The following is a 22,662-nucleotide window of genomic DNA, read 5'->3' as shown; positions in this document are numbered from 1 at the left end:
ATAGTGTGTGTTCAGTAAATCGTGGCTATTATGATTTCTATAGCCACTTTTCTACAGCGAGCTTATTTTGAATTTTTAAAAATGTATCTGAACAACTAGTGTAATTTCAAAGCGGAAAAGAGTGATGGCCTCTCCTGGGTGGATTGTAGCTCCCGGCTTCCAGGAGGGCCAGCTCGAGGGGGCAGCTGGGTCTGGGTGGGGGTGGGACACAGACCCCTGGCCTCAGACCCGCCCTCCTACCCCTAGCCATGAAGAATGCCACGTTCCAGGTCACCCCCGACGTGATCAAAGAGAGTGAGAACATACAGCTGGGTCAGGATCTGAAACTGTCATGCCACGTGGATGCAGTGCCCCAGGAGAAGGTGACCTACCAGTGGTTCAAGAACGGCAAGCCGGCACGCATGTCCAAGAGGCTGCTGGTGACCCGCAACGACCCCGAGTTGCCTGCTGTCACCAGCAGCCTGGAGCTCATTGACCTGCACTTCAGCGATTATGGCACCTACCTGTGCGTGGCTTCCTTCCCAGGGGCACCCGTGCCTGACCTCAGCGTCGAGGTCAACATCTCCTCTGAGACAGGTGGGCACCTGGGAGCACCTGGGGGAGGTGTGAGGGAGTCAGGGGGGTCCTTAGAGGGGCTTGGGAAAGGAACACCAGAGCGAGGAGGACACTATTTGTTCATACTACACACACTTATCAAGCTCCTATTACATGCCAGGAACGGTGCTAGGTGCTGGGGTGCAGCGATTTGAAACAGCCTCTGGCCTCAATGTTTCACAGGGAGACATTTTGCAGATAAGATATCAAATAAATATGTAATTGCAAACTGTGATAACATGAGAGTTGGGAAAGGGTTCCCTGATAAAATGTTTGATTTGAGATCTGAGGGAGAGACAGGATTTTCATGGGCAAAGGGGAGTAAGGGAGGGCTGGGAGAAAAGCAGTGCAGGCCAAGGGATCAGTGTGTGTAAAGGCCCTGAGGCAAGAAAGTGCATGGGCCATTTGGAGAACCGAAGGAAGGCTAGTGGGGCTGGGAGAATGGAGAGAGATGAGGGTGGAGAAGTCAGCAGGGGCCAGATGGCACAGGGGCTTGTATACCATGGTAAGGACTTGGATCTTTATTCCAATAATAATAAAAAACAGTAATGAAATAAATAATGGCTAGTGTTTATTGAGTGACTACTATGTGCCCTGATGACTTTATCCTTCTCTAATTTGTCTTCATGATTTCATTTATGGGGTAGTTTATATTCCCATTTTACAAGTTAAGGAGACAGTTTTATGCTCAGAGAGTTTGAGACTTAACCTTAGGTAACCCAACAGTAAGTGGCAGAGTTGGGATTCAAACCCAGGCCGTCCGGCTTTCAGAGCCTGACTCTTCATTACCATTGCAGGATTTACACTTTGAGAATGACAGAAGGTTGGAGGGGATAACTTGGGAGAGGATCTCTAGAATCTCATCTCCAGGCCCCAGCACCTTGCACTGAAGAGCTGGCTGACTTTGGCTAAGCCCCTTCTCTGTGCCTCAGTTTCTCCTCCATGAGAGACTGGACCAGATGGCCTCGGAGTCCCCTCCTACCCTGGCATCTGTCTCTATTAGGGGTGATGTGGTGATGTGCACTGAGAGAAGCCTGGGGAAACTAGCGGGGTCAGGAATGTCTTCCAGAAGGAGGCAGATTTGAGCTGGGCCTTGGGAGTAGACCAGGCTTTTGCAGATTCCACAAATTCATTTTGCAAATTGTGGGCCAGGCCCTGGAAGAGGAGATGGGGATCCAGACAGAAGGGCGACAGCTCTGTTCTTAAGAGCTCACTGCCTGGCCAGGGGCGGGAGTGGGGTGTGTGTGGTGGTGGGTTGGGTGGGCAGAGACAGACGTGTTGAGGGGTAGATGGAAAATGGAAGGACAAACCTTGGCAGTACGACACAGAGGTAAATGAGGGATCTGTAAAGGGCCATGGGGGTACTAGAGAAGGAATACCAGACAGTCTCAGGAACTTGGGGAAGGGTTCTCAGAAAAGACCTGCTTCATGTAAGCCAAGGAGGGACTTTGGCATTTGCCAGGTGGGTGGAGAAGCCCAGAAGAGGACACAACAAGCAGAAGGGACAGGGGAACCCCTAATGTGCGTGAGACTTGCTGTGTCCAGGGAATGCGTTCCCTACGAGTGCACCCAACAACTGGGACACGGGAACGGGGAGGGGAGGTGAGGCTGAGGGGTGGCAGGTTCTGGAGCCTGAGGGTCTCCTTGTTTGAGTTTTAACCTGAAGACAATGTGACCCCAGAGGGAGAGGCAGCTCTTTATCCTGTGTAGGTGTGGAAGGGTTTGGAGCTGGGATGTTTGGAGAAAGGGCAATTGACTGGGCCCAGGATTGTTTCCTCTGTTTGTCTCAGAAGCCCTAGGCATGGATGCTTTTTAAGGCCCCGTGGAAAGGATTTAGACCTGTTAAAATAAATTAATTGGCTCCAAAATATAAAAAGAAAACTGCAAAATTAGAGTCAGTAAGTGTATAAATGTTTATAGAATATAAATTATACTAATTAGACAGTTGGACCTCAGATTGCCTTACAGAGTTATGAACAAACTGTATTTAATGTAGACATGGGTGCATTTTAGTGTTTTTGATGTGATGTGGGATGGGACCCGTGGAGGGCTTCAGAGGGCCCTCCATTTGGTCAACATGTTCTGTTGGATTAGGACTGGTTGTGAATAATGGAAAAATGCTAAATAATAGTGGCTTAGACAAGGTAGATACGTATTCCTTCCTCACATAAAAATCTGGAGGTGTGCAGCCCCATGTAGTATGTGGCTTGGCTCCACCAAGTCTTCAGGACCCCAGGCTCTATCTGTCTTGCTGTTCCATTGTCCTTAATAACTGCTACCTTGTCCACAGTGGTAGTTCCAGCTGCAGCCATCAATCTATAGTCTCCCCTGCAGGAAGGAAGAAGCTAAGAGGGTAGGGCCTCTTTTAAAGAACCAAGATTTCCTTCGTATCCCATTGGCCAAAATTTAGTCACATGGCTACAGCTAGCCACAAGGCATGCTGGGAGATGTGGTCTTTATTCTGACTGCCCTGTGCCCTGATAAAAAGCGGCTATTCTGTAACTTTAGAAACAGGTGGAAGGATTTAGGGGAACAGTCTAGTTGTCTGTGAGGACACTCCAGGCAAAAGAAGATTAAGGCTTTAACTAGGGCAGGGTCAGTGGGCAGGAGTGAGGACACTGAAGTAGGAGACTTTTAGTAGAAATGTTTAAAAGGTGGGATCCCCAGTACTTAGTAATGGTGGGATAAGAGGGGAGAGGGAATAGGCTAGCCTGACTTCAGGTCTCTTTCTGAGTTGGGTGACAATGAGGTAGAGACCCCAGGAGGTGGAGAGGATTGGGGGAAGTGAGTTCTGAATTGCAAGGACCAGTGGGATGGCTGAGATCCGGGAAGGAGGCTTGTACCTGTGGGGAGGGATGTAGGAGCCCAAGGGCGCAGGCCAGTAGAGGGCTCTAACTAGGCTCCTCTTCCCCCTTCCCTCACCCCCTGCAGTGCCACCCACCATCAGCGTGCCCAAGGGCAGGGCAGTGGTGATTGTGCGGGAGGGCTCGCCTGCGGAGCTGCAATGCGAGGTGCGGGGCAAGCCGCGACCACCCGTGCTCTGGTCCCGCGTGGACAAGGAGGCTGCTCTTCTGCCCTCTGGGCTGCCCCTGGAGGAGACCCCCGACGGGAAGCTGCGGCTGGAGCGTGTGAGCCGCGACATGAGCGGGACTTACCGCTGCCAGACGGCTCGCTATAATGGCTTCAACGTGCGCCCCCGCGAGGCCCAGGTGCAGCTGAACGTGCAGTGTGAGTCCCATCGCCCCACCCGGGCTAAACCTTCTGAGCCTTCCCTCCCCGTTCCTGCCCCCTCCTCACCTTCACCCCAGTCCAACGCAACTATTCCTCTTACTGCTGATACCCCTAAACCCTTGACATCCCCCCATGCTCAGGACTCGGAGATCTCTGATCCTCGCCCCACTTTCACTATCAAGTGCTCCCCCTTCTTCATTCCCAAGGAGCCAGTGAGCAAAGAAATATTCTGGTTTTGACAAGTGGAAATGAGGAGAAGGAAGGCTCCTCAAGGGGGAACACACTGTGTCTGATAGCATAATAAAGCTAAGAGCTGCGGTTAGTGCGTTTTAATGTACGAACTCAATGAACCTTCACAGCCAGACGAATAGATTCTATTATTCCATTTATACAAACGAGGAAACCGAGGCACTCAGAAGTTAAGTAACTTGCCTAAGGTCTCCCAGCTAGCAAACGGCATGGCTGGGACTTGAAGCTAAGCCATCTACGACCTGAGATGATGCTCTAAACTGACATTACGCTGGTTGTTATTCCACGGGGCGGGGGGGCATTTAAAGCGTGACCCAGTCTGGGAAAGCGTGGCGGGAGGGAATGCCGCGAGTGTGTACCCTAAGAGGGCAGGGGTGGGTGTGTTGCCTACCCCCCCCCCCCCCCCACGGCGAGGAGAGGCCCCGCTGATCGCCCCCTCGCCCCCAGTCCCGCCGGAGGTGGAGCCCGGCTCCCAGGACGTGCGCCAGGCGCTGGGCCGGCCGGTGCTCCTGCGCTGCTCCCTGCTGCGCGGCAGCCCCCAGCGCATCGCCTCGGCCGTGTGGCGCTTCAAAGGGCAGCTGCTGCCGCCGCCGCCGGCCGTCCCCGCCGCCGCCGAGACCCCCGACCACGCGGAGCTGCGCCTCGACGCCCTCACCCGCGAGAGCAGCGGCAGCTACGAGTGCAGCGTCTCCAACGACGTGGGCTCGGCGGCCTGCCTGTTCCAGGTCTCGGGTGAGCGTCCCGTAGGTCCCGGCCCACCAGCCACGCCCACCCGGAGGCAGGCTCCGCCCCGATCCCAGCCCGGCAGGGCCAGGCGTGGGATTCGCCCCCTGGGGTCTTGCCTCTCCAAGACCCGCCCAAGCCGAGTCCTGAACCTTGCCCGGTGCCGCCCGCTTCCAATCCGTGACAGACTCTTAAGCCGCGCCCCCTCCAGACGTGGGCTCCGCCCTCCATTTAACAACCGCTTTCTTAAGTCCAGGCCTTCTTCCGAGGCCGGTTACACCTGCTCCAGGCCCGGTCCCCTGCAGCGCAGACCCCTTTCTTTCCTTCTTATGGCCCCGCCTCTTTCAGGCTTCGCCTGGCCAGACCTAGGTTTTGCCTCTCTAGTCCGGCTTCCACCCAGTCGAGACCCCTTCCCTTGCAAGGCTCAGCCACACCCAGTATGGACCCCGCCTACGAAAGGCACAGGCTCCAGCCTCGCCGGACCCCAGCTCTCTGCTTCCAGCCTTTGCTGCAGCAGGCGTCCCCGTCACCCATCACGCCGCCCTACTCAGGCCCCGAGCCCCTCCTCTCAGCCATCACGTTTCTAGTCCCTCCTCTGAGGCCGCGGAGGGGAGCACTCTCTTTTGCCAGCCTCAGTCCCAGTGTGAGGGGCCTGAGCTGCAGCTTAGAAGAGGGAAGACGCCCCTCGGCAGCTTCTCTTCAACGCAGGGTTGGTCGTGGGCCAGCTAAATACCTCAGAGGTGCAGGCCCCCCGTGCCCAGAAATCCCTTTCCATCCCGCCCCCAACTCGGCATCAAGTCTTTTTCGGGTGGGCTGTTTGGGGCTGCAGATGGTCACAAGAGGTGGCGGTTGTGTGAAGGCCTAGGGGAACCAAGAGGGGCTGCCGGGGTTGCCGGCACTCCTTCCCCCTTCCTCTATTTGTGAAGAGCCAGAGCTCCCTGCCAGAACTAGTGGCAGCACCCCCTGGAGGAGAGCCCCGGACATGCCTCTCCCCATCCCACGGCGCCCCCAGCTTTCCCCACAGCTCCCCACTGCCCGGGTGCCCCTTCAGCCCTTGTGGGGATCCTCTCACGCAACAGTGGGGCTCTAGCTAGAACTGCAGGTCACTGGCCACCTCCCCAACCCCTACCCATGCCACCCAGCCCTGCCAGCGAGAGGACCCTGTGACATTTCCCACCTCCTCTCCCTCTTCCCCTGTTCTCCCACACTTTCCCTGTCTCCCCATCTCTATCCCTGTCCTCCCTCTTTCTTCTACCTGGATATCCCAATCGACCCTTCTTTGTGTCCTTTCCCCCGAACCTTTTTCACATGTCTTCCTTAATATCCCTTCTCTGTGTCTTCCCAAATTTCTCTTTTCTCTATCTCTTCCTCTAAAAATTTCAATCCCCCTTCTCTCCATGTCCCACTTCTCCTCCGACCCCACCTCACTCTCCCCCATCCCCTCTTTGCCCACCACATCCTCTCCTCCTGATTTCCCCTCTCTCTGTCTCCCCCGCACCCTCTCTGTTCCACCCCGTCCTCTTTGACTTCCTCTCCCCTGCCTTCTCTCTCTCTGTGTCTCTCCCCATCCCCCCCACCCTCCATGGCCCCATGCCCCCTCCCCAACCTCTCAGCCAAAGCCTACAGCCCGGAGTTTTACTTCGACACCCCCAACCCCACCCGCAGCCACAAGCTGTCCAAGAACTACTCCTACGTTCTGCAGTGGACCCAGAGGGAGCCCGACGCGGTGGACCCTGTGCTTAACTACAGGCTCAGCGTCCGCCAGGTGCGCTGAATGGGAGCAGGGCCCTGGGCACAGGTGGGGGCATCGAGGCTGACCCCGGGAATGCGCATCAAGGCCGGGGGAGGGGTTGGAGACGGGGGCTCAAACATATTGGCCCTTTTGTGGGCTGAGCGTCAGGTGCTGCTGGACACAGCAGGAGGAGCAGGGCGGCTCTGGGCACCTGACCCCTCTGTGTCCTTGCTCTGGGCACAGCTGAGAACTGGGCAGGGGTCTGCTAGGCTCTTGGGGTGCCAGAGTCAGCAGTACTCACAGAATATAGTATCTGTTCTTGAGTTGGAAAGTGGAGTGTCAGTCTTTTGCCTCTGAAAGACCAGAATCACTAGCCGGTCTCTTGCCCTGTCAAATTCCTTTGGTTCTGCCCAGCCCGAGGTGCTCTTGGTATGAGTCTGGCTCTCGGGCAGACTGCCTAGACCAGAATCCCAGTTCTGTGTGAGCTTAGGCAAGCTCTCTGCCCTCAGTTTTCTCATCTGTGAAATGGGAGTGATAACCCACTTCATAGGATCATTGTTTTGAGGATTAAATGAGTTAACAATGGCAGAGCACTTTGACCATTAATTGTTCCCCACGTGTTGCTGTGTGGGCTGGGAGGAGGGCATGGGAGGGATGATGGCCCATTTCAGTGATGAGGAAACTGAGGGCCTGACTTCCTAGGCCTTAGCTTTTTCTGCTGCCCCGCATTGCCCCGCAGGGCCTGGGCTGGTGGCCTGGTGGTAAGTGTGGCCTGCTGGGCCTCTGGGATTCCCTGTGTCCACAGCTGAACCAGCACAGCGCCGTGGTGAAGGCCATCCCGGTGCGGCGTGTGGAGAAGGGGCAGCTGCTGGAGTACATCCTGACCGACCTGCGCGTGCCCCACAGCTACGAGGTCCGCCTCACGCCCTACACCACCTTCGGGGCCGGCGACACGGCCTCCCGCATCGTCCACTACACGGAGCGTAGGTGGTGGTCGTCTTGGTCCCGGGGTGGGGGGGCCCAGCTCGCACCCAGAGACTTCCCCCAACCTTCCCATGTGGCTCCCAGGCTCGGGGCTCCCCACTATGGAGCCCACCCCCTCGCTGCCGGCCAAGCCCTTCAAGCCCCAAGTCTAGCTCTGACGCCCCTGGCCCCTGACGCCACACCCAACCGCCCTCTGCACAGTCCCAACACCTCCGGCTCTGATTCGCTTTTCCCACTTGCTTTCTCAGCCATCAACTCTCCGAATCTGTCAGGTGAGAGATGCCTCCCCACCCCCTTCCCTTTACAAAGGATGTCCAGGGGGTGGAAGGGACCCTGAGAGATACCCAGAGAGAAACTGATCTCTTCCTTGTGTCTCGTGGGGTGGGGACTAGTAGCTGGGGTGGGGAGCAGAAGGGAGAAGGGCTGGGCTGGAGGAGACTTCCTCAAGTTCAGGATTTATTTGGGGGCTTAAAGGTGGGAGAGGGGCATCAAGAGTGAAGTGGGGACACCTCTAACCTGGGGTCCTTTGCCCTCACTCGACACCATTCTTGGCCTCTGTGACTCATTCAGCTAACACCACCATTGTCTCAAAATGGGAAAAAAAAACTAAAAATATGAAATTGTAACCCATACCAACTTCTGAAACCTTGTTCTACAACTAAGTGTTGTGATGTGCTTTGAAATTTGTTTTTTGTATATATATTGTTTTTCATGAAAAAGGAAAAAGAGTTTATTGTGATGATAAAAAAAAAATTGAAGCCTAATAAAAGGAAAGAAAAAGAGAGGCCAGGCTAATCCACACCCTATTCCCTGGCGCAGGGGTCCTTATCTGTGATCCGTGGACCCCCCCCCAAGGGATCTGGGTATAGAAGTCAGGGATCCTGAGCCTGGAACCCGGCAGGGCATACAATTACTTCCTTATTTTCCTTACCCTCTAATGGACAATTTAACATCTCCAGTAATGAATGTTGGCAACAAACCATGGTATTCTAATCACTAATTGTGGCTTTGTCAGCACTGGAAAATCATGTTTTTTCACATCACCTTAGTGATGTTGCAGATATCTAGAAATATTTATGTTCATTAGTATTTTGAAATCATGGTGCTTATTAGATCTAACACTGGATTTCATGATTTAATTTGTTAATTCGAAAGCCAATTTATTACAATATTTTGACAACTGGATTTTAGAGTAACTGATTTTCCTCGTAACCTTATGTATTTCATTTAATGCATCTAAAACCATAATTCTGAAATGGGGTCCTTAGGCTTAACTAGGTGCCAGAAGAGCCTGTACCACACACAAAAAAATAGGTTTAGGAACAGATTTGTTCCGGGAACACAGATTTGTCCTGGGCCCTGTTGCCTGGCTTCTGAAGCCCTGAAATACTGGGCCCCTTGCTGGGCGGCCTGGGGCTGCCTCAGGGGTTCTGGGAGGGGTGGAGCTGCCCTAGGGGGCTGAGGAGGCTGGCTTGTTGTCTCAACTCCCCGACCCCATGCAGACAACACCTGCCATTTTGAGGATGAGAAGATCTGTGGCTACACCCAGGACCTGACAGATAATTTTGACTGGACGCGGCAGAACGCACTCACCCAGAACCCCAAGCGCTCACCCAACACCGGTCCCCCCACTGACATCAGCGGCACCCCTGAGGGTGAGGAGCACGGCTTGCCACCGGGGATGGAGGGCTTCTTCGGGGAGGGGTCTAGACCTGGAGAGCCCCAGTCTGGTGGGGAGACACAGGCCTGCCCTCCGGGAACCCCAGTGTGGTGGGGAGACACTGGCCTGCCCTCCGGGAGCCCCAGTGTGGTGGGGAGACACTGGCCTGCCCTCCGGGAACCCCAGTGTGGTGGGGAGACACTGGCCTGCCCTCCGGGAACCCCAGTCTGAGAAGGGAGACACAGCTCTGCTGTGTAGTCCAATAGGATCAAGAACTAGACAAATTGCAGTAGAGCTAAGAAGCCGTGAATAGAGACTCAGACTCCCCCTGCTATACTATGAGGCAGGGAGGATGGCTTGGGATGGGGTGAGGCGGGGAGGATGGCATGGGATGGAGTGCAGACAGGGAAGGAAGCAGGTGGAAAGAGGCAGGGGTGGGGTGAGGAGGAGCCTGTTGGTGCATCCGCCCCTCCCCCACAGGCTACTACATGTTCATCGAGACATCCAGGCCCCGGGAGCTAGGGGACCGGGCGCGGTTGGTGAGTCCCCTCTACAATGCCAGCGCCAAGTTCTACTGCGTCTCCTTCTTCTATCACATGTACGGGAAGCACATCGGTGAGTCTGTGGACCCCTCGTAGGAGGAGGGGGTCCACAGGAAGCTGGGGATTGGTGCAAGTGAGGCTGGGGCTTCCCAGTTTGGCTGGATCACAGGTCCTTGGAGGGGGTGTGGAGAGGTCACAACCAGCTTGTTTGAGGTCCTGCTTGTTTGAGGTCTCGAATGTATCGGGCTCCCTGAGTTTGCAAAGGAAAAGGCTCCAAAGATGAGATGGGCGTCATGGAGGGGATGAAGAAAAATAAGAGGTTGCATGATCTGCCAGGGGTTAGGTGATATCCTGGGGACGCTACAGCCACCAGGAGAAGGAGATGCAGGTGGCGTTTTTACAAACTCAGAGGTTGAGAATTTGCCCAAGACCGTGCAGCAACCCAGGTCTGACTCCTCCAAACACTAAACACAGGGTTGGAAGGGTGAGGCTTCATAAGCTGAGAGAGTAACTCCAACTTTCTAAGTGGGTGGGTGAATATAAGGAATGCCCTGTTGGCAGAGGCAGCACCGGCAGGTGTGTCAAAGAAGCGATGAACTCATCAGTTCAGCTGTGTCTTCCTGAGCTCCTGCTCAGTCCAGGCAGCAGATGTTGCAGTTAACAAGATCGAAGAGTTCCCTGTCCTCTTGGCACTCACAACCAAGCGGGAAAGAAAGATATTAAACAACTAATTGCACCAGACAGGGCTATCCCTTTCCCTGAGTTACTTCCTTTAGAATGCTTACTACCAAGAGAATGTCAGCCCCATGCGGGCAGGGACCTTTTGTCTTATTCACTGTTGTATCCCCAGTGCCCAGACAGGGCCTGGCATGTCGTGGAGCTCAGCTGAATGGGAATGAATGAATGTTAGGGAGAACTGGCTTTGATGAACCCGGAAGTACTCTCCAATCTTGACATGCTATGAATGTCCTTGATTACAGTCACAGAAGATTCTTCATTGATTCAGCATTTAATTATTGGGAAGTAATAGGAATTTGACTCGAGCTTTTCTCAAGGAGTCAAGTAGGGAGGAGAGGATGTAAATTCCAATAGCTGCCACACCACTGAGCAGAGAATGGTCTGGACCTTGGGGAGGCTGTAGAGGCCTCCCAGCTCCAGCCAGGAAGACTTCTTGGAAGAGGTGGCATTTCAAAGTGGCCTTGAAAAGTGGGAAGGATTTAGCCAAGTGAACATGGTAGGGGAGAATATGTCAAGCAGAGGGAGCAGCCTGAGCAACAGTCCCAAGGCTAGACAGCATGAGTGTTTCCAGGCACCAGCGCCTAGTTCATTTTGGCTTTGGAAGTGACAAGGAAGAGAGGGAAGGATTTGGTGAGCGGAGCCTACCCTCCAGGAGGCTGAGGGTCTTGTGCTCTGGCTGACCCCTGTGAAGGGATGTCAGGAAGCCCCTGAGCAAAGGGAACCTTGGAGTTGATGAGGTGTTCAGGGAATGGACAAAAATTAGATTTTCCTTTGAGCAGTGAACAAGTGGGTTTCCTCCTTCAGGGTCCTTGGGGCAGGGTGGTGGAGGAGGAAGGAAATGTATGGGGATTGAAGCTGGACCCCAGAGGGATAGGGACAGGGAAGATCTTGAGGAGGAGGAAGAGAGAGAGGTCCTTTTGGGGCTGATGGGGACCCTGAAAGACAATGGGGCTTGGGCTCGGCTGAAGATGGAGTGGGCACCTCCTGGTCCTTGGGGTGCATCTCCTGTTGGCGAAGATGCCCTCTCATGCCTTGAACTTGGTCTGGTGCTGGGGAGAGGGTTTCATGCTGTCGCTGTCTTACCTGATCCCTCTGCTCCCATTCCACCCAGAAGTTCTGGATACCAGCTCTCCCTAGACCTTGTGTCTAGCTCACTCTCTTTGGTCCAAGCCAACTCCTTTCATTCCAAGCAGGCTGTCCCTCACCAGTGGTGGGGGAGGGTCTGTCTATCTGGTGTACAGATGGTATGGCTTTGTCTGGGGGTATTGCCATGGAAATGCCAGCCACCAGGCGCCGGCTAAGATTGATTCCCCTTTCCTCCGAGCCAGGTCTGTCGTGTCATGGGGCTCGGGGTGGGCTGGAAGAACAGGGGAGAGGGTGCTGCCATTGCCTGGGCACAATCAGCCAAGCCACGGTCCCCTCCTCTTCCAGTGCCCTCCAGCGCCACCAGGCCCCTGTGGCTGTGGGCAAATGAGCTCCATGTTCTCAGGTTAAGGCCCCCAAAATTGCAACTTCATTCTTTTTACCACAGTTGTGTAGCACATATAATAATGTCTTTCAATAAATCAACTTTTTTTTCCAGCTTTGTCCTAAGCATCAATATTAGAGAAATCATGTATTTGAAGGATTAGCTTTAATCACCTCTCAGAATGCACATATTAACTCAGAATGCACATATTAAGTATTAAAAAATGTTAAGGTCTGTTCCTGTCCCTCCAGAAATAATCTCGCATGTCATGTACCACGAGGAGTGTGTGTTGTGCTCTTTGGGAATCCTACTCTGTGCCCAGATGAGGCCCTGCTCCCTGGGGCTCCTCCCTGTCTAGAGAGGGATGGGGGATCTGTTTAGTTTGTGTGGGTTTGGGTTTGGGGTGGGGGGCTTAGCTGATTATCAGAGCAGGAAGGAAATGACAGAAAGAGTGCCAGTTGTCCTAATGACCTGCGCTCTGCTGCTGTCCTCTTCCTTTTCCATGCTGAGGTCCCCCTGGCCTGATGGGACACTGCACCAGCCTGGGAATGGGGACATTGTTCCAATGGCCATGGCCTGGATCCCTCCCCTCCAATAGGGCTGGCTGGGAGAGGGGACGCTTGGTGGATGTGGAAGCTGCCCTTGTCCTGACCTCAGTGCCCCCCATACCCCCTGCACCCCCACAGGCTCCCTCAACCTCCTGGTGCGGTCTCGGAACAAAGGGGCCCTGGACACTCATGCCTGGACCCTCAGCGGCAATAAGGGCAACGTGTGGCAGCAGGCCCACGTGCCCATCAACCCCAGCGGGCCCTTCCAGGTGAGTGCGTGGGGCCCAGAGCCCCTCACGGGCTCGCCCTGCCCTTGGGTGGTTGCTCCTGCCAGGAGGCTTTGGCCAGGCCTAGTGCTTGTTCCCAGGAGCTGAGGAGAAGAACAGGGGGGATTCCATCTAGATGGAGGGAAAAGGGTGGGGTGGGGGGGTCTCTGGTGCCTGGTAGAACCTCTTCAACCTGGCCGCCTGCCATCCGACCCCATCCCAGATTATTTTTGAGGGAGTTCGAGGCTCAGGCTACCTGGGGGATATCGCCATAGATGACGTCACGCTGAAGAAGGGGGAGTGTCCTCGGAAGCAGATGGATCCCAATAAAGGTGCAAGGCGGGGAAGGGGTGGGGCAGCGGGATCGGTAAGGGCTGTGGGGGTGAGCGTGTGTGTTTGTGCGTGAATGGTGGTGCCCAGATGCATGTATGTGGCTGTGGCTGGTGCACACATGCCCGTGTGTCTGCTGTCCACTCTGGGCCCTGAACCTGACTCCAGCTGTTGGGCAAATGGAAGGCAGTGAGAAGGCCCTGACTCTGCCCTCTCCTGAGCTTCCGCAGCTGTCTGAGAACATCTCTGTGTAATGTGGGCGTCCAGGTATGAATGCCTGGCCTCCTTTAGCCAGGTGTTTCTAATAACAGCTTGAGTATCCTGAGCGATTACTGTGTGCCCGACAAGGTACAAAAACCTGCCTGTGTGTGGCCTCATTTAAGCCTCACAGCAGTCTCCTGGGGGTTCCTCTTCCTATTAGACCTATTTTGCAGAAAAGAAACTGAGGCCCATGAAGGCCCAGAGACGTGCAGAGCCAGGGACCCCACCAGACAGACCTGACCACACCCCACCCCATGTCTGTGCCTACAAGTGTGTCTGTGTGCATCTGGCAGGTGGTGTGTGGTGCCCACCTTCAGCCCCCCCCCGAGAGAGATGGGGCAGGGTCGCAGGGCCCTCCCCTCCTCCTGCCTGCCGGCCCCTGCCCCTCCCCAGCCGTGCGGAGCTGACCCAAGCCCTGGCCCGTCTCCCTCTCTCTCTCCTACCACAGTGGTTGTGATGCCGGGCAGTGGAGCCTCCCGCCAGCCCTGCCCGCAGCTCTGGGGGCCTGCAGCCATCCTCCTCTTGGTGTGGCAGAGATGATGAGAGCTGCGTGCCCCTCCCCCCGCCCCCGGCACACCAAAGTGTCCGCATCGTACCAAAGACTGACCTGCGCCAGCCGGGGTGCCCAGGGGCAGGGCCGGCCCGCCAGGGAGGGGACCCACGTTGGCTGCGAGGATGAGCAGAGAACAAAGACAGAGGCCCGGCGCTGAGGCCCTGCAGACAGTGGTTCGACACACGTGCACACTCACACTCTCACACTCTCACACACAGAGATATATTAAAGCACAAGTTTCTATCCAACCTGCCAGCACCTTCTTTCCTGCAGAAACAGAGGACTCTGCCTGGAAGGCCTCCACCCCCCGAGGACTTTGGTGCGACATGGGCCTCATCCTGGCCACATTTGTGGTGTGTCTCTGACCTTCCTTCTGCCCCTTAACTCAAGGTCGAACTCCAGCTCCGTGGCTTTGCCAGAAGGATGCCAGAAGTGGGGCAGGCACGGAGGCTCCTGCTCAGGCCTGGCCCTGGGATTCCTTGGGGTTGGGGAGGCAGGAGTCAGAGGAGGGCCAGCAGGGACTTGGAGAGCTCTTGGACAGTGAAGAAGGTGGGGCCTGCTGCACGCAGTGGGTGATAGAGACCCCGGGTCACTGCAGATCCCCGACTCTTCCTGGGATGCTCCGTTTCCTCCTCCGGCTCTGTCCTCTCTAAAGGGACCAGCCCTGGGCAATCTGAGGGCTGATCCCTCCCATCCCACTCCCACGTGCACCTGGATTCTTGAGCACACAGTCCTTGGTCGGCTGGCCTAACCTCAGCCCTAGCTGGGGCTTGGAGGAGTTGGCGTGAGGCTTGACTTTAGAGGGACAGAGAAGTCCTGCTTGAGTAATTTTGTTCCCCCAAATTGTACTCTGAATTTTGGAGTGGAGTGGAGCCTCCACTTCTTTATATACTTCATTTGAAAGGGAGCCCCGGTGTGTGGGGGGGGGCTGCCCCTACCTCCTCCCTGCTGCAAAGCTCTGTCCAGTTGGTTGTTCTCTCCCCACCCAGGGTCAGTGACACAGGGGTCTGTAGAGCCAGGGAGGGTGGATGGGGCCGATGCTGGTTCCCTTGCTCCTGGGAGCTGAGTCTTACGCTTTGGGCTGTGAAAGGGTTCCCTGCCCTTGGGTCCTGGGGTGGGGGCTTGAGATTGGCATGATGGGGTCTGGACCTCTCCTCAGGGTCACCCCTGAACTCCTCACCCAGCTGTTCATGGATAAGAGGCAGCCCAGCCCCTCCCAGACTGTCGTTATGACTGCGTGTGTGTGTGTGTGTGTGTGTGTGTGTATTGCGTGCCCATCTGTGTCTGTGTGCCACTGTGAATACATCTCTGGGCAGGAGTATTTGCAAATATGGGTCTGTGTGTGCAATTACACAGATCCATCCATGAGGCTGTGTTTCTGTGTGTGCCTGCGTATGTCAGCTACACGTCCATCTTCATGAGTGATATAAGCTTGTCGGGTGCTGGCCAAGTATATCACTTCCAGCTCCAACCCATAGTCTCAAGCTGCTGCCATGGCCTGAAATCCCACTTTTTGTCCTGTGTAGATGACAGAGAGCTTACAGATGACCCTAGTGAAATGCAAATACTTTGTTGCGGAGGGGGGCAATGCAGCAGGGTTATTCCTGGCATTTGGGTGGGAGCAACTGCAGAGAAGAGTTGCAGAGAAGAGCTCAGGCAGCAGTGCAGTGCCAGGAGGCAGGCAGGGAACCAAGGCAAATGCTGCCCATCCCGCCCCTTGGCCAGGCCTGTGTTATCATCATCACCATCAACAGCTGGTGGGTGGCCAGGCCAGAGCTGGAGCAGACCCTCCTGTGTCCTGACTGACCAGCATGGCTGCTTTCCTGGCCCAGCCAAAAGCTCTGCCCAAATTGAGTTGCTCCAGGTTCCCAGAATGCACTTTCATCATGTCTGCCAGGTATTGTTCCTTAATTGTTCCATCTGTGCAGGTTCTGTTGTCCCAACTAGACTGTGAGCTCCTCTGTGCCTTCCCACCCCTCTCCCTCACCTCCTGCTCATGCCCAGCACAGACCTGGCCTGTTATGGCAATCTTTTGGCAAGGTTTGCCCAAAAAAGTGGGATGGATGATATAAACTCATGGTTCACAGCCCTGGCTGCAGAAGAACCACCAGAAGGTCATTTAAGAGGCACCAGTGCTTCCCACCCCAGAGACTCTGATGTAAGTGGACTGGAGTACAGCCTGGTGTCAGGAATGTTTGGAAGGTTCTCAGGAGAACCTGAAGATGGCAGCCACTGGCCTGTCGCGTCTCGGTGCTTCTATGCCCTTGGTGGCTGGGGTAGTGCTAGAGATTCAGAGATGAATCACCCCAAGTGCTTCCCCCTGGGGCTCCCATGGCACCCATGCCTTCTGTCCTGGCTGCCTCATAAGGGGACCCACATCACCCTTATCCCCCTCTGTAAACAGAGCCTGGCCTGGAAAAGTGGTGCAGTATATGTTGGCCAAGTGGAACCGCACACACATGGTCCCCAAGTTCCTGGCCTGTTTGGAGACACGGGTGGCAATGACAGAGTGTGCAAGAGGGGGAGTGGCACAGCAGGGAGCACTGCAGGCTGTGAGAGCAGGCCGAGGTCAGCCCTGCCCCGAGGGTGGCTGGACCTGGGCTTTGGTCGCTGGTGCAGGGGCCTCTTGGGATGAGCACAGAATGTCCGCACAGGCTGCTGAGGGCCTTGTGTTATTGGGTGCTGGGTGATGTGTGTGCCAGTGGGTGTGCAGGCAATGTGGGTGTCCGTGGGTGCAAATGAGCGATGTGAGTGCTCAGAGGTGTGTGAGTGTGCGTGTGAGTGTGTCGGTGAGTCTGCAAGTCATGAGTGTCTTTGTGTGTCACCAGGTGACTTGTGTGTCAGTGTTTGTCTGTGTGGACTCAGCATCTATCTGATGGGGTCTGCCTGTGCTGTATCTTTGTGTTCCAGGGTGTGTCAGGGTCTGTGTGTCAATGGGTGGCCCATGAAAAACCCCTGCCCAGGGGGTAGTGGGTGGGCCGGATCCAGTGCATCTCCCCAGGTGCAGCCTCAACCTCTGCACCAGGGTAGCTGAGGCATTTTGTGGCCTTAAACTGGGGAGTCCAGGGTCAGCCTTCTACCCTGCCCCAACCAGGTTAGTGTTTGAGGGAGAAAAGGCCCTGTTTCCTACCACCCTGCTGTGTGGGTAGGGGATGGTAGGGGGTCTTGGCTTGGCCTTCCTGCCCTGGGACCACAGATAGCTACCGAGGGGTGCAGAGCAGAGCCTGCAGCCCAAGGCTCCTCCAGGGATATTCACCCCTGCCCTCTGGGATAGGCCTGGCATCTCTTTCCCATTCATTCTCCTTCCTCTCTGTGCTCCATGACAGTCCCTGGCTCAGCTGTCAGAGCCAGGATGGACCGCAGAGGTCCAAACCTATCATGGTGCAAAGAAGGAAGCTGAAGCCCAGAGAAGGAAAGAGACAGCCAGCTGGGGTGGAGCCAGCCTTGCAAGTCAGGCACTGGACCCCTACGGGTGTCGCACACTGGCCCGCTGCCCAAAGGCTCTTCTGTCAGGCAGCATGGGGGAGCTTGGTCACACTGTCCTGTTTCTGGGGAGCTGGTGGCGATAGCACTGGGCTCCCTCACTGCACTGGAAGATGTACAGTTTCCCTGCCTCAAATTGTGGCCTCAACTCAGACCACCCCAGGGCAGGCCCGGGTGCCCTATGGAGGCTGCCACCCTCTGTCCACATAGGGTACAGCTCCTGCCCCTCCCCAAGGCTCCTGGATAGAAGGGACTCTGTTTCCCCTTCCCTCACCTCTGGGCTAGGAATGAAGCTCAGGTTGTCTTGATCCCATTGTCCTCCTCCTAGGTTCCAGGAAGGCCTGGTGGGGGGATGCAGGGCAAATCCTTGTGTCTTCCTCTAAGACGGCTCAAGGGAGTTGGGGTGGGGGAGTATTTCCAGGGTCTGTCCCCCAGGAATGGGATGGGAGCACTTGCTCTAGGGAGAACCTGCCATGGGGACTAGGGCCACAGGTTGAGGTTTAGTTCTAGATTCAGGGGACTCCTCCCTATTTCCCAACAGGGAGCACCCTCCTCTCTGTTGAGTCAGTGCCGTGTGTGTGTGTGTGTGTGTGTGTGTGTGTGTGTGTGTGCGTGCACGCGTGTTTGTATGCAAGTGTGAGGGTGTGTGTTGGGGGCAGAAGGCTCCTACTTTCCTGATGCTCCCTTGACCCTCAGAGCTGGAAGGAGCATAAGAGACCCACCAGCTCCCCTCGGTATGGGTCAGGAAGCTGAGGTCCAGAGAGGACCAGCACTTACTCAAGCCCCTACCCTTCTCCTCTCTCATGTCACCTGCATTCATTTCCCAGGGGGCCCTGGGAGGAATGCCCAGGCCCTCCCCTCCTCCAGCTGCCCACATCACCACTATCTCAACCCAGCTATGGCTGTCCCTTTGTCCCAGTGGTCTCCAAGCATCCTTCCTGTCCCAAGGTGGCTGGCTCACCAAGGTCGTTTATCCCTAACCCAGGAGAAGAGGCAGGGAAAGGGGGCAGGGAACTGCTCCAATCCTGAGCCCTCAAGATGGGAAAAAAGCCAAACCCCCACCCCAGCCCAGGCCCGCCCACCCCACCACCAAGGTAAAAGCACAACAGGAGACCCCTTATTAATGGGTGACATGTATTGGGGTTGTTTTTTCAGTCACACGACCCCGTCCTCACCCCTTTGCCTTGCTCTCTGTCTCCACCCTAGCCTCTGTCCCCACTTTGTCCCTCAAATGTAACCTCTAGTTGCGGACGCGGTTGTTTCAATCAATAAAGCTGCAGTTTTCCTGCGCTCAGGGGCGGCTCTGTGTGTCGCGGGGTGGGGGGGCGGGTAGCGGGCAGGCGGGATGGGCGGGCAGACCAGGCCAGGGGAAGGGGAGTGTAGGGCGACTGGGGATTTCTCCCAGCCCCTGGGGTAGCCCTTTTCTTTGGCTGCCATCATGGGGCCTGGACGTGGGAGGCAGGGTGGGGGTGGGGGACCTGTGTCCTGGTCTCCTCCCCTGTGAACTGAGGGACTCTCACTCATTGATTCATTCATTCAACAAATTCTAGCCAAATTCATGGACCCTTCTGTTAAGCGGGGAGATGAACATTGAGCTAATGATTGCTTCAAGAGATGTATAATTATGAATACAATTAGGGCTATGCAGAAAGCTGGTGTTGTGAGAGAAGAGAAGAGGAGGGGGTTTATTTGGGTTATGGCTTCAGGGAAGACTTCCCTAAAGAAGAGGCATTTAGGGGAGCCCTAAGGGACGATGGGAGTGAGCCTACTGGGACCAGGGCAGGCTTCCAAGCAAGGGAGCCAAATATGCAGAGGCCAGGAGGGGTGCAGAGACTCAGAAGGCTTAAGGAAGGAGAGGAAGGGCAAGGAAGAAGTAAATCTGGCAGGTGTGGGGGAGATGCTGCTGGAGAGGAGGGCAGGGTGGTCCCAAAGAACTTCTGGGCCAAGGTTTCTCAGCCTTGCGCTACTGACATCTTGGACTGGACAACTTTTTATATTGAGGGCTGTCCTGTCTTGTAGAATATTTAACAGCATCCCTAGCCTTTACCCATCAGATGCTGTAGCACCCCTGGTACTCAGTTGTGACAATCAAAAATGTTCCCAGACATCGCCAAATGTCCCCTTGGAGTGAAATAGCCTCTAATTGAAAACCCCTGGTCCAAGCCCTGTTCACAAGGATGAAAACTTTTTGGAGGCAGAGATTTTTGTGTGGATGTTTCCCAAACACCTACAATAGTGCCTGGTGATCAGTAAATGTGGAATGAGTGAGCAAATGAATGAATGTCAAGAATTCTGGATTTTATCCTAAGTGCGAGGAGAAGCCATTGAAGAATTTTAAGCAGGAGAGTAACATGATCCCACATTACTTTCAAATTTAATTTTACTTGACTTTGCGAGAGGGAGGTAGTGACAAATAAAATAGGTGTTGCTACTTCAGATAAATGTTTCCTCACCCCTCAAGAGATGGTAGTTCTTTAAAAAAGCTTATTAGAAAGACAATAGGGAAACATATGTTAGAATCATTGTTTTTAATAAACTTTTTATTTTACATTAGATTTACACAAAAATTGAGAAAATAGTACAAAGAGTTCCCATATACACTGTACCGTTTCCCCTATTATATAAAATCTTACATTAGTAAGGCACATTTGTCTCTGGTAATGAACCAATACTGACACATTAACCTAAGTCCATACTTTCCTGAGTTTTTATCTGATGTCCTTTTTCTGTTCCAGGACCCATTTGGGTCGTTTTGTGAAACGCTGCTTATTGATTTTAGGCAGTAATGATTGACTTCCTGCTTTCCAACACGAGGTTGGGGGCTGTCCAATCCCTCCACCTCCCTTTCCCTACCTCCCGGGTTTGGTTGTTGACGTCATTTTTACCTTGTCTGTAGACAGTTTCCACTGGGCTCCTCCCAGCCGTTATGGGTTCAGTGTCTACCTGGAAGCAGATATTCTGACTGCAGCCAAAGAAGGGATGGAGGGAGACAAAAGTGGGAGCAGGGAGCCCTGTTGACTGCTTTCTCCTGCCACCCAGAGTCCAGCCCCAGAGGGGACAAGAGGTCAGAACTCATTGGGTGCTGACCCCAGTGGACAGGCCCACTCTTTCTGCTTTTCACATCCTTGGACATACAATTTTGCCTCTGCCTGAAACATCCTGGCCTGCCTTACCTGCTGTGTTAGGGTTCCCTAGAGAACAGAGCCAACAGGAGAGATCTGTCAGTATGAGATTTATAAAGGTGTCTCAGGCAACCGTGGGAATGGAAGAGTCCTAAATCCGCAGGGCAGGCTGTGAAGCTGGTGGCTCCCATGTAGGGTCTGGATAAACTCACAGGAGAGGATCGCTGACTGAAGAAGCAGTGAAAGAGTTTCTACTTCCTTAAAAACCTTCAACTGATTGGGTTATCTCTTTGTGAGCGATGTGATCCACCACAGATGCAATCAACTGACTGATGATTTACTATACTAGCCTTACGGCTTATCAACCAGTCACAAAATGTCCTTGCAGCAATGGTCAGGCCAGTGCTTGCCTGACCAGACAGCTGGGCATCATCACTTGGCCAAGTTGACGGTAGAACCCAACCATCACACCTGCCCAGCCCACCCCTACTTCGCTTTCAATGCTCTTCCTCCAATGCCTCTGGGAACAGACCCAGCCCCAGGCCAGATGTCTCTCTCCTTTGGGTGCTCTACTTAACTCCTCCTTTGGCATAAACCTCCCCACCTAAAAAGTATTTTCTTGTCGCTATGGTGCTTGGTGCTGTGCTTGGCTCACAGTCACGGTTTTACGAATGTTTTTTGAATGAATGAAATGATGTGTCAAAGAAGAACGTAGACAAATATTTCAATTTCGTAAATGATTTTTGATGTTTTCCTCAGGGACCGTCCCGCTTGCCCCTTCCATGCGACCCCCTAGGTTCGCCCATGGCAGTTGAGTAGCTTCAGAGCCCTTTCCCCTCCTCGGCACCCACCCCAGTCATCCCCCTTGCACCCTCAGAGTTGCTCTGTATTTTGCCCTGGCTCATAAACCCCACTCTGTATCCCAGCCTGGCTGACTCTCTTATTCACAATGAGCCAGCTCTCTACTCACTCCCACATCATTTCATGTCAGCCTTTCCCTTTATCCCATTCCTCAAAGAATCTTAGAATTTCAGAGCCCAGAGGTTTTTAAAGGTCACTTATTCCAACCATCGACTCACATGTTTTCCTAAGGAGAATTAGCCTTGCCAAGGTCATGGGGATGGGGAGGAAGGAAAGAAATGATGATGTAAATTCACTCCTGAGAGCATTTGTGAGGTGACCCTGGATCAAGGGCCTGGATGCCTTGGTCTGGATTACAGGGAGATCAGGAAGACCATGGTGCTACTTGGTCCCAACAGCTCAGGTAGTTAGAGCAGATGTTTTTACTTCCGTGTTCCATGGGGAAACTGAGGCTCGTAAAGGGAACAAGAGCAGGGGCTTTCTCCCTGAGCTTTATCCACTCATGTGTTGGGTAACTTCTTGCTGCCACAACCCGAGATTTCTCTTCTAAGGCCTTGGGACTTACCACTGCTTTTGGTTGGCTCATTGGGTACAAGGAATAGAGACCCATTCAAGCTCCCTCAAGTATAGGGATACTATTACAAGATTGCACATAGTGAGGGGGACAGACACTTGGAAGAATCCAAACAGGTGCTGTAACAGAAGAGTGTTCTGGATTCAAATTGCTCTAGGAGCCTCTGCAAAAGAAGCTTATGGTTCCTACTGTAGTAGAGTAAAGATGACCACAAATACTTTGTAATCTCTCTGTAGAGAGATGGAATCTAATTTCCTTCCCCTTGAATCTGGGTTGGTCTTAGTGACTTGTTTGGCCAATAAAATGTGAATTCTCAATTGAAGGCACCTTGTAGCTTCAGCTCAGGCCTCTTGGAAACTTCTCTTTGGGAGCTCTGAACCACCATGTGGGAAGTCCAACTCCCCAGAGACCATCATGCAGGAGAGGCTGTGTGGGGGTCTTTGGTTGAGAGTCCCACCTGAGCCCCTCTTCCAGCCATCGCCACCAAAGCACAAACATGGTGTTCTACTTTGCTAGCTGTCAGAATGCAACACACCAGAGACGGATTGACTTTTAATAAAAAGGGATTTATTTCGTTAGTTCTTCAGAGAAAAAGTAGCTAACTTTCATCTGAGGTTCTTTCTTATGTGGGAAAGCACAGGGTGATCTCTGCTGGCCTTCTCTCCAGGCCTCTGGGTTCTAACAACTTTCCCTGGGGTGATTCCTTTCTGCATCTCCAAAGGCCTGGGCTGAGTTGCAAGTGC

General features: G+C 54.2%; 1 protein-coding gene across 1 annotated transcript in view; it reads left to right on the top strand.

The window, feature by feature from the left end:
* The window catches only part of MDGA1 (MAM domain containing glycosylphosphatidylinositol anchor 1), a 59,697-nt gene extending 41,299 nt beyond the window's left edge, over positions 1–18,398 (top strand). The window contains exons 7-17 of the mRNA XM_077161669.1: positions 247–576; positions 3,526–3,822; positions 4,522–4,806; positions 6,411–6,562; positions 7,335–7,512; positions 7,762–7,785; positions 9,016–9,168; positions 9,654–9,788; positions 12,608–12,738; positions 12,959–13,067; positions 13,775–18,398. Of these exons, the coding sequence (XP_077017784.1) occupies positions 247–576; positions 3,526–3,822; positions 4,522–4,806; positions 6,411–6,562; positions 7,335–7,512; positions 7,762–7,785; positions 9,016–9,168; positions 9,654–9,788; positions 12,608–12,738; positions 12,959–13,067; positions 13,775–13,866 (1,886 nt within the window). The 3' untranslated portion in view covers positions 13,867–18,398. The remainder of the gene's footprint in view (positions 1–246; positions 577–3,525; positions 3,823–4,521; positions 4,807–6,410; positions 6,563–7,334; positions 7,513–7,761; positions 7,786–9,015; positions 9,169–9,653; positions 9,789–12,607; positions 12,739–12,958; positions 13,068–13,774) is intronic.
* The last annotated feature ends 4,264 nt before the right edge of the window (positions 18,399–22,662 follow it).

Source organism: Tamandua tetradactyla, chromosome 5, assembly GCF_023851605.1.
Source record: "Tamandua tetradactyla isolate mTamTet1 chromosome 5, mTamTet1.pri, whole genome shotgun sequence".
Taxonomy (NCBI): Eukaryota; Metazoa; Chordata; class Mammalia; order Pilosa; family Myrmecophagidae; genus Tamandua; species Tamandua tetradactyla.
The sequence above is the reverse complement of the archived record's forward strand: the minus strand, read 5'-3'. Positions and strand labels throughout refer to the sequence as shown.